The sequence below is a fragment of the Natrix helvetica genome (genome assembly GCF_964273705.1).
Source record: "Natrix helvetica genome assembly, chromosome: 6".
In the NCBI taxonomy this organism is placed as follows: Eukaryota; Metazoa; Chordata; class Lepidosauria; order Squamata; family Natricidae; genus Natrix; species Natrix helvetica.
The window spans coordinates 31,961,082-31,973,094 of record NC_138553.1 but is presented as its reverse complement, the minus strand read 5'-3'; the positions used below and the strand labels follow the sequence as shown (position 1 = coordinate 31,973,094).

The 12,013-nt window shown below is 37.0% G+C and overlaps 1 protein-coding gene across 13 annotated transcripts in view; it reads right to left on the bottom strand.

The window, feature by feature from the left end:
- Positions 1–12,013, bottom strand: part of ZC3H7B (zinc finger CCCH-type containing 7B) — a 68,917-nt gene that overhangs the window by 15,273 nt on the left and 41,631 nt on the right. For all 13 annotated transcript variants that reach the window (XM_081957659.1, XM_081957669.1, XM_081957668.1 and 10 more), the window contains exons 12-17: positions 9,719–9,884; positions 9,481–9,642; positions 7,197–7,402; positions 5,207–5,307; positions 4,164–4,345; positions 3,148–3,233 (exon numbers count right to left, since the gene is read on the bottom strand). In XM_081957659.1, coding sequence (XP_081813785.1) covers positions 3,148–3,233; positions 4,164–4,345; positions 5,207–5,307; positions 7,197–7,402; positions 9,481–9,642; positions 9,719–9,884 — 903 coding nt within the window. The remainder of the gene's footprint in view (positions 1–3,147; positions 3,234–4,163; positions 4,346–5,206; positions 5,308–7,196; positions 7,403–9,480; positions 9,643–9,718; positions 9,885–12,013) is intronic.

Sequence of the window (12,013 nt, the reverse complement as noted above, 5' to 3'; positions counted from 1 at the left end):
GTATCATTTTTACATTGTTTTAGTTCATGCTGTCTGTGTAGTTTTAGATTTTATCTGTGTTTATGGATGGGAAGGGAAATCCGGGGTGCGTGTGTTCAGAGTAGAGTCCATGGAAATTGGGCAGCTACGTATAATACATTTAAATAAACAAACTTGCTGCTTTTGTAAGCCATGCACATTTATTCTGAATTCCATCAAATGATGAAAAGAGCGGCAGCTGCCCTTCTCACTTCAAAGGAGTGAGCATTATTTTTCAAGCACTGAATACCAGTGTGTAATTTTACACAACTGCATGGTTGCCAGAAATCTACTGTGAGATTGTGGTGATACTGAAATCTCACGTTTCTTTTGATATCCTGAAAAATTTCTTGAGAACATTGTCATGAAGTCTGGCATATCAGCATATCATTAATTTGGGTCTCCACGGTTCCTATTTGTTATGTGCAGACACCACATTGCTGGTTTTTCATTCAGAGTAATGCTGATAACAGGTCCAGAATTGGAACCAACATTGTATCATGCCTTACCTATACAGAGTAGATCCATTTTATGTCTCTTTCATTGTTGTAACAATTTGTACCATAATTGTACCATCTATCCCACTTCCCATTAACAATCCATTATTCTTGACGCTTTAGCATGAACACCTTCAGTACATGTAATGGTTATCCAAGTACACTTAGTCTGATAGCAAAATATCACAATGACATCTTTCTTGCTCCATGAATTCCTGCAAATTCTGGGCCTAGCAAGGTCATTTCAGCCATCTTTTACAGTTCAACGATGCTTTCTCTGTATATTTACTTTGTGAAGTCTCAGCCTTTTTCTCATCCCTTTTTGGTTTCTTTCTACAAATCTTATGTTGCCTTCAGACTGCCATGTAGATATAACCATGACATACATGAGGCAACCATGCAGTAAGAAGAATGTAGTACATACAGAGTTCCCCACTTTTCTACCCTACAATTTTTTTAAATGTTTAAAAATGTAACTTTCCCACAAAAAAAGGAATTATGCAGGATTACTTTTTATTTAATTCAACTTACTTAAGCAAATATAAAGATAGATGGCAATGCAGGCCAAACATGGTACCTGGCTTTGGGTGGGCTATTACAACTCTCATTTTAGTCCAAAGTCTACAAAATTCTTGTTTACTCTTTTCATGTCTGTTCCTTGGTTTTATGTCAGATGCATCAAATGTCTTATGTTCATCCATGCTTTCTCAAAACGTTTAGGTATGATGGTGCTTAATAGTGCCTAAGGCAGCTGCAAAGTATGAAAATCTGCCCTGCGCTGCTAGAGTTGCATCAAGTCACAATCTATAAAATATACATTGGTCAAGTCATAGCATGCCTTCCTGAACTGAAAATGACAAAAGAAATTAGAGATACCTATATGATGAATTCTATTTTATATACATTATAGAAAAAGAGACTCACTGCTTTATCCAAGAAGATAAATCTACAATTATGATTACTGCAAAAAGATTGGAAGCCACTTCTTTGTATGTTTTTTCTTTTCTATTTTTCTTTTTACATTTTAGCTTTTCCTTTTATTTCTTTTACTTTATCTCTTATTCTATTTTAGTTTGTATTTATTTTACTCTTGCTTTTAAAACTTCCAACAAAATTATATTTAAAAAAGAAATTAAAAACATCTAGATGATAAAGAAAAATGCCAAGAATTAAGTGTTCTAATTCAAAAATTGTCTTAATTCAATTCCAGAATTTGGCACCTTTTATTAACTAACCAGTCACATTTTTAGCACTCCAAAATGCCCCCAAGTAAGAGCATCAGATTATAATCACTAGGCAGTGCTTTAAAATTAAAGGTTTGATTTTCAAATAATAACTTACAAATTAATATATTCCCCCCTCAGTAACTATAAACATCTAAGACTCAATCTATCATCATCATCATCATCCACCAGTTTAAATTAATGTGTGACTATCAAAATGCTGTTTTTAAGATATGAAATCTTGAGATTTTGTTTTCAAACTTTTTTCCTCTGTAAATTTTTTGATATATCATTTTTAATTTAAAAAAAAACAATGAAAGATGAAGATGTTGCATCTAAGAATTTGAAGCATCAGCCTGACAGATTATTTAAATAGCATGAATGAAACCAAGAGCAGCGGGGGGGGGGGGGGAGGAACTTTAGGAAGAAAATGTCTTAAAGGACATTGTTAGGTTTCAAGAGAACAGACTGGTTTTCATGGTATAGAAGAAATTGCAAGGCAGACATAGCTTTGTTCTACAAAACCGCTTTCCAACATCAGTCATCTCAGTTGGCTGCTTGCTCTACCTAACATGATAGATTAACCATGGCTTAATCTAGAAGAAGACATTCAACTTCCCCCTGCCAAAATGTTCAGTGTAAAAAAACCATGTATGGACATCAGCCTTAAATATCTATAGTATTCTTTAGATACCACCTCAGCTGTATCAATCATATATTTGTATCTAGCCCATCCATATTTATGCAATGGCAAGTCCCATAAGGCTCATGGCATTTAACTCCATTTAAGGCTGGAGCCTTAGACACAATGACTTCAATAGCAATTTGATAGATCAGATGTCAAATAGAATCTCTTATACAAGCACTTCTCTCCTCTCACTTGAGTTACTTGCTAAGCTATCTGTGAAGATGGTTCAGAATTTTAGTCAATTCAAAAGAGACTCAATCTGTTATGGGATTTCTTGCTACAATTGTTTCATCCTAAAAATTCTTTGTCAGCCCTACTGGTTGTCATTCCATTTCCACATCAGATTCAAACAGTGATGACTGTTAAAACTCTTGATTGGCTTGGAGCCAGATTACATAAAATATATATATTTGTTCCAGTGTTCTTACTTGAATAGCTCCAAAGGGAAGGGACTTCTCAGTTGGAACATCTTTCCACAGGGAATACTCTGATACCCCTTTTGGGCACCACATATAAACACTACTCTTCTCTGAGGCGCTTTAGATTGTGATAGTTTAATTTTAAGCTTTCACCAGAATAGTGACATAAGCTTCTTATATTTTACATAAGCTTCTTATATTTTTATTTCCTGACTATTTTATTCATTTAAAACTTGAACTTCTTTAAACTATTCATGCAATTCTGCTTTTTATAAGGATTAAAGTAAAACAAGATAGGTTACCATATTGTTGTTTGCTTTGCCAGCATGTGCCTCCATTTGCTGCCAATATTTTTTAGATTCTTGAACAATATCTTCATGAGTCATTCCTAGGATGACAAAAGTAGCTTCAGAGATTTAACTGATTATTATAACATAGTAAAACTCTTTCATTGCTTTGTTCTATCAGCAAGCATTTCTGAGATGCTCCTTTTCTTGTATTTAATCAGAATCCACTATATATTTGCAAAAGTTGGAGAACGTGACACTTCATAGTAACAAAATGTTCATAAGCGTACATAAGGGATTGTACAACATATCTTTCACCTAAAATTTAAAAATAAACTTTTAGTATTGGAATTATTGCCCTTAGCTGGATGAGCATTGGAACTGGTTGAGCATTGTCTCGCTATAGCAAAGGATTCGAACAATTCAGTTCAAACCAATTCCCCAAGCACGTTCTACAATGTTTTACAGAAGACACAAATTAGTCAAGGATTATACTTATTATCACTTATAATAATTGTTCAAATAAGGACCAACTACTTTTATGTGCAAATTCAAGAACTGAAGTAGAATCTACCTTCTCTTTCAATACATACACAAACTCATTCAAAGCTACTATCTAGAACTGTTGATTTCTACATCCAGAGAGGATTGGATGGAATACTAAAGGTTTGCATTCTTCCATTCAATAATGGCCAAAATATTGTGTGTTCAAAGCTACAGAGGTGAGGAAAATGATTCTGTTAATACCTGTGCTTATTCATTTCAGCACAATTGTTGCAAAAGTGTTATTGCAAGGCACACAGAAGCCAAATGTCCAAAAGGCAGGCCTATTCTCAGCCTTCCCTTTTGATCTTCGATCCCCAGTTATTCCCATCAGGGGCCTAATTTAGAGCAAAACCTTATTTGTTTTGTCTTTCTTCAATTTCTGGGTGACATTCTCAGTAGGAGCTCAGAGAAACAGGGCACACAATGAAGCCTGAAACTATCCTCCCTGCAGTCCTCTGGACAGTGCCAGCCGAGTGACTACTCACCAGAATACTGCTGCAGCAGCCAAATTTTAAGCTCTATAAAGCTATGAGCAAAATGGCAGCTATCTTCACGCAAGCAGCCATAACGCACTTCATGTCTGCAGACATCAAAATGAAAATGTTCCTGAAATTGGCGGATTTTAGAGTATTTTAGAGAGGTGGAACGAACAATGTGAACCAGACACCTGCAAAAAAAGAGAGGTTCTTTCATACTAATCCTCACTAAAAAGCCAGTTACTAAGAACAAAGGTAGAGCTGAGACAAAACCAGCCATTTTTCAGCTTGTAACTTCCACTCATCAGTACTGAGGGTGGGGATAGTGATGGATGAGTAGGTTAGTTCAATCTTAATAGCTATCAACATCCCATTTTCCAGATGCTGGGAATTGACTCTTGTTGTCTAGACCATCTCTACAGAAATAAGTTTCTTGAATGCATCTTTAAATTAGGTTATATTGTGATTGGTATTAGCATAACAGATCCTTGTACACTAATAACACTATTTGCATTATTAATACAAAGGAAAAAGATTTTTATATGTTGGCCCGGTAACTCTCAACTCCACAATCAACCCTATAATTGCTGGGTTTTGTTTCAATAATACTGTACATCAAGAATTGTTTTTTTAGAGTTGCCGTTGGTTTTATTACCTTAAACATAATTACAATTTAAACTACAAATTATTTGTTTCAGGGTACTAGAAAATAGATTGTGAAAAAATACACTGGAAGCAAATAAAATATATCTTAATAAATTAGTAAGATGCTTAAGGAATAGTAGCCTCTTGGAAACAGCATTCAGTGTGACGATTAAGATGGGCATAGCTGTATGGAGCTATTTCAAACTACCAGCTAGTAATGAGAGCAGCTCAACATAACCATTGAATAAGGTCTGTGGGATCAGGAACGAGTAATCTGTTTAACATTCCTACAAAATAGCATAACACTGTTCTTTTTATAGAAGAAATATAATTGTGACTTTGTAGCTCAGCTTCCCTTTAATAAACAGTTACATGTTACTGGCTGAAGATAGGTCCAACCTACTTACTTATTATCATAAAAACTATGTTTTGCAGCTAGGTTAGAGCACACTGCTGGAGAGTCCTTGATCCCTTTGCTGATTATTCGAGGTTTGCCATCGAAGCAGATCTGAAAACATATATATATATATATATATGTATATATAAATAGCAGTTTAGGCTTTTTTGCTCTGCACACTTATATAAAAGACAATGACATTTTCTCTCAATATACTTCCATTTTTGCCTACAAGAATATACATTTCCCTCCAATTCTTGTTACCTGCGGGATCGCATCCTACCCCATACATCCCTGCGACCAATTCGCTCTCACAGGGAGGGACTCCTCCGGGTGCCGTCCACTAAGCAATGCCAGCGGGCGGCGCCCAGGAGTAGGGCCTTCTCTGTGATGGGCCCAGCCCTCTGGAATGACCTCCCCGCCGATATTAGAATCACCACTGACCTCCGCTCCTTCCGCAAGAATCTCAAGACCCACCTGTTCCAATTAGCTGGCCTGGCCCAACTATAGTTTTATTCTCCAATCCCCCTGGCAGTTATTTTAAATTTCTGGGGTAGATTTTAATGTTGTTTTAATCTTATTATTACTGTATAGATTTTTATGTATATAATTTGTCGTTACGGTGTTTTGATGTTTTTATGTATACGGTATTTTAACTTTGACTGTACACCGCCCCGAGTCCCTTCGGGGAGAGGGAGCGGTTTATAAATTTAATAAATTGAATTGAATTGAATTCTTGATTATAGATTATATTGCATACCAAAACTGACACTTGGAGGCTCTAGTTCAGATCAGAGACGTGAAAGAAGTCATTCCTGTCATTGACCCTAGATTCTGCTCAGTATCTCCAAGAGATGTCTACCTTCTGCTTGAACGACTCCAGAAGGGAATTTCATCACTTATCTCAGTAACTAGTTTCACTGACAAACTGCTTTTAATATTATGAAGCTTTTCTAATAGTCAGAAATGGCTTTTCCATCACTTTAGTCTATTATTTTAGATTTTGAATTCTAGAATAACTTAAAATGTCTTCACCTCTTTTGTAGGTGACCTCCTTTAAGATATTTGAAGAGCACCACTTCATCCCTTTCCCACATTTCTTATCTCAAGGCTAAACATTCTGAATTATTTCTATCTCTCTTCATATGTCTTAGTCTTTAGGTTTTTTCTCACAGCTGCTGTCTGAACCTCTCCCATTTTAAAATGCAACGACTAGAATTATCATAACACATGAGGTAAGGTTTGATGAATACCGAATAGCAGAACAATTTATTCGTTTGGAAATTGGGGCTTCAGGAACTTTTCAAAAGTACTATTACTAATCCAAGAATCCTCTTTTTATAGTGATACATTTTTTATTTTCTAAGGAAAATACTTTGCATTTGACTCTACCAAATATCATTATTTTCAATCAATTTATCTATTATTTTGATTGTTATTCCTATCTTCTCAGTATTAGCCATATCCTTTCTAATTCTGTGTCATCTGCAAACATGATAGCTCAAACAGCTTCACAATTTAAAAAAAACAGGTCTTCTGAAGCCAAATGTAACACTCAATCTCAAGGCCTCATTCATTTGGGATTTAGTCATTGTGTTTAGTGTGTTGTGAGAATACAGCTATATCACGTAGTACGTTTTTCCAGCCAGTCCGGTTTGTTCAGCAAGTTGTAACTTATTTCAATACATGAACTACTTAATGGTTCTCTGCCCAGTCACTTGAAAAACAAATACAGGCAAGCTAAAAAAAAAATCAACTCTTTTCTAGGCTGGCCATAAACTTTTAAGGAATGAAATAATGTCACTCATTCTCACATAATTATTTTCTGTTCATAGCTCAATTGAAATGTGACAGTGAGTGAGCTTGTGATGATTACCTTCAAAACCCAATACTGGCATTGGGCAGTTTTCTTATGATGTAATCCAGTAAGCAACAAGTAAAGGCACAGTGGGCAATACCATGAAAATACAATCTTGTATGTTGCACTGCCTATTTCATACCTCACAAAGAAAGGTGAATATGCCCTGATGTTCTTTCAGGATCTTGGTAATAGTCAGGTTACCTCGCTTGATCCCACCCAGTGGATCAAACAAGAGGTCACGATTGAGTGTTCCCTTTCGCTCCTCTGTCCACACATCGATCTCCTCCTGGTGATACGCGAAGGTGCAGTTATCCCCGTACTTACAATCCTGCTTGTTAAGCATATCTACAAAGCAACAAACATCAGACCACCATACATGGAGTGGAGGCTAGAATCAAAACTAAGGTTTCTTGCTACCCTTTATACTGTTTCCTTCTCTCCCTCCCCAAGCTTCACAAATTGATAAAGAGAAACTGAAAAGTTCATTAAAGACCCTAAGGAAATTTACTGAAGGTATTACTATAGTCCTCGACTTACGATCACAAAAGACCCAGAATTTCTATTGTTAAGCAAGACAGTTAAGTGAGTTTTGCCACATTTTACAACCTTTCTTGTCATAGTTGTTAAGTGAATCACTGCAGTTGTTAAGTTATTAACAAGGTCCTTAAGTGAATCTGGCTTCCCCATTGACTTTGCTTGATCATCTGACAAGGGGAATGCTTCAAGTCATAAGTTTGTAAAACGGTCATGTCCCTTTTTTCAGTGCCATTGTAACTCTGGACAGTCACTAACCAAATGGTTGTAAGTCGAGGTCCACCTGTATTCAGCTCCTCTTGACTAAGCAAGAACGGATTTAATGGTAACACAGCCTACCCTACACTGAGACACACTAATTGGTTGCCTCAGGCAACTGTATGTTGACATTTGCTAGATTTCATATCAATCGCAGCAATAAACCTTTGTTCTCCTGGAACGCACTCTTGCATTCCGAAGCTGCTAACAACTGCTAACAGCAGAAGCTGACTTCACCCATGTAGAGAAGCTGTTTTATGGAAAACAAGAAATATGTTTTATACAAATAGAAGATCTGTAGTGTAGAACTACCATAACTTTCGGAGTATAAGACGCACCTTTTCCCCTCAAAAAAGAGGCTGAAAATCTGGGTGCGTCTTATACACGGAATACAGCATTTTTGGCCTCCCAAAACGCTGCCCCTTCACCAAAATGGCTGTGCATAGCTTTTAGAAGGCTTTTAGAGAGCTCCCGGGGAAGGCAGAAATGAGTGAAAAACAGGCTGTTTTTTGCCCCCCCCCCAGCCCCCAGCAGCATTCTATAAGCTTCGTAAAGGCTATCCATGCCTTTTTTTTGACAAAAATGGGCCCGTTTTTGTGAAAACAGAGCATTTTTTGCTTGTTTTTGCCCCCCTTGCCCCCACCCCCAGAGCATTCTACAAGCCTCCTAAGGGCTATTCATGTCCTTTTGGGGGGGGAAAACAGGGCCCTTTTTGCGAAAAACGGGCTGTTTTGGGGAGGTTTGAGGAGCGCAAAATTTTTTTGTTTAATTTTCCTCTTCAAAACCTTACTGTGTCTTATACTCCGGTGCGTCTTATACTCTGAAAAATACAGTAGTTCTATCCAATGATTAAGGCACCGGGCTAGAAACTGGGAGACTGTGAGTTCAAATCCCACCTTAGCCATGAAACCCAGCTGAGTGACCTTGGTCACTCTCTCTCAGCTCAAGCCACCTCACAGGGCTGTTGCTGTGGAGGCAAATGGGAGGGATATTAAGTGCACTTTCCACCTTAGGTTATTTGTAAAAGTATTAAAAGCGGGATACAAATACATAAATTAAAAATACAGCAGAACAGAGAAATCAAGTCCTATACATAATCGTCAGCCCTTCGGCTTTAAATCCTAAGACTTTCCCTCCCAAATTTGAGTCAGACTTTTGGCCGTTCTTTTCCTAGCTTTCTGATTGGGAGGTCCCTGTTCAATACTTACTATGATTCTGTCAGACCTGAGAATTGTTGGTTCCCACTTCACCAGTGTCAGTCCTTACATCACCATGCAAGGGCAACAAAGTATTGACTATTTATTATTGTTTGCATTGACTTTCAGTGGGGAGAAAATCTCACCATGATCATTAGATGAACAGTGAGTGGAATATTTCCCAAATGTTTTCATTATTTTACCACTATCATGAGTATTTTTTTTTCTTTCAAGTTTGAGTTTTAAATGTTTTAATACCTGGAAATGTTAAAGGAGTTTTATAAATCTCTACAATCAGCAAACACAATGATTAGGTAAGTAGACAAAAATAAACAATGTATTGCCCTCACATTCTTCAGCCCAACCTGCACAAAACTTTTCCTCCTTCATGAAACAGTCTGCATTGTATTACTTTCTCCTCTTTCTTCAATTCACCTTTGCATAGATAATAGGATCCCACAAAGTTCGTCTTGGTTGGACGTGGCCGAATTCTCTTCCAAGTTTTATCTTCTGATAAACGACGCCTGCCCAGTAGTATATCTCGCTTGCACTTATGTTCCAGGCCTTCTCGATAAGTATAATCGCCAGCTTTGGGGCCTATAAAAGAGGACAATGTTAACAAGAGTCCAATTTTGCTAAACATTTGAGGCCATCTTCATCATAAGCAGATGACCTGTTTTGGGATAGCAGATGTGACAGGCCTGTTTGAAGATGTGAGTAGACACCAAGGGATTCTTCACAAGCAGAGTTGTGTTGGACATCATCAATTTTGGCTGAGACATAAGAAATTCTACAACTTTGGGTACTGTGGTGTGGGTGCTTGGCCCAGTTTGGTTTGCCTGAAAAAGACAATAAAATAAGCTTCCTTAGAGATCAGCAAGATCAGATCCATCTACCATTCCCCAGGGTTCTTCATTTTTCAAATGAACAAAATGAACAAAAATACAGGTAATCTTTGACTTACGATTGCAATTGAACCCAACATTTCTGTTGCTAAGCGAGACAGTTAAGTTTTTCCCCATTTTACACCTTTCTTGCCATAGTTATTAAGTGAATCACAGCAGTTGTTGTTAGTAACACAACTGTTAAGTGAATCTGTCTTCCCCATTGAATTTGCAAAATGTGAACACATGGCCCTGGGACATTGTAACCTTCATAAATATGAACTAGTTGCCAAACATCTGAATTTTGATCACGTGCCCACAGGGATGCTGCAACGGTCATAAGTGGGAAGAATGGTTATAAGTCACTTTTTCAGTGCCGTTATAACTCCAAATGGTTAGTAAATGAACTGTTGTAAGTCAAAGACTACATGTAGCAATAATGACCATCTTAACCTGCCTCATTTTCAACATGTAGCATGTCACAGAAAAAGGAGCGTTTTCCTATTGTGAAAGTATTACCAAATATTAAATTAAGCAGCATTTTTCTCGTAGCAAGAGATATACATTCCCCTTCTGCAATGTTTCAAAGTTCATTTGTTTAGTTATAAAATGGTTTAGACCCAAAAGGAAGTTGTTCCTTTGCTCATCCAATGTCAAATCACTCAGACAATTTATGATCACTCCAACACAGAATCTTTGGAAGAGATTAGGAAGTGAAGTTAAAAAAAAAAAAAAGGAATTACAGCAATATTTTGCTAATCAAATTGAGCACTGGATGAAAAAGTTAACAGGCATTTCGGAAGGGCGGGGCTGACATCGCTACGACACGACATGCAATCTTGGAGCTCCAGGATTGCTGTCGATATCTCTGCTGCTGGACGGTCCTTTTGGACCTAAACCATCCCGTAGAGATGGTGATAGAGAAGGGCATGTCCTGATGATCTCAGGGACATTGCAAAGTTCCTGATTGATCCAGGAGAAACTCTTTTTTCCGGCAACAATGAGAAGCAGCCATTGAAGCTGCAGAAGGTTGGGACAGCCCCTGAACAGAAGAAAAGCAGAAGAGAGAGTGTGTCGAAATGGTGAGATAAATTTTACTATTAGAGAACACCCAAAAAGATTTAGAGTAAAATTACAATTGAAGACAGAAGAGAGTAAGCAGTGAAGCAAGCCTGTATTAAACTTATACTTGTGTTATCTTTTTTTTTATTTTGCTTTTTTTTATGGATGGAACTCTTACAAATGCCTCTTACTTTTTAAATTGGACTGGTTTCTTTTTCCCCCTCTTCTTCTATTTTTCCTCTTTTTTCATATGCGTGGATTATGATTTCCTTTCTTCTCTTTTTACAACGCTCAGCTGGTTTTTAAGCACTATTTTTTTCTAAAGCCCAGAATTTAAAGAGAGAGGTAGAGGCAGAGGAAAAAGAAGCAACGCTGCCATCTTGGAAACATTGTTTTTTTAATTTCTTTTGATCATTCGACTCATATTTAATACTTCAAGGCTCCTGATAGTGGGAAGAGTATGAATTGTTTATACAGGTGCTCTTCTGGAGTACTATCAATAGCTGGACTGAAATGAAGAGAAAACCTTGACTGAAAGATTATAGTGAACTTGTTTGAAACTTAACAAAAAAGCTTTGGATGTTTTAGTGGCAGTGTTTATAACCTGGAAGAATGGTGCAACATGAAGAAGAAAAAGAATTAACATTGCAAATGATTATGTTTGAAATTCAAAAAGTACAAATAAGTACAAAAAACATTGAAAAGGGGATGGAGAACATGGAACAAAAAACAGAAAAAATAGAGGGAAGAGTTGAGAATATTTATAAAACGATGATGAAATTTGAAGATAGAGTTCAAAAAATTGAAGAAAAATATGAACAAAGTGATAAGAAAATTGTTGATATTGACAGTAAATCGAGCGTGGTTGGAAATGACAGGAGTGGAATGTTGAAAAGAGAGATTAACAAACTGGAACCCTATCTCAAACGTCAAAACATGGAAGAAGAGAAGGGAAAAAAATTGGCAGAAACAATGAGAGAAATTTTGGCAGAAGCACCGGTGATAACTAAAGGCAAGCGGAT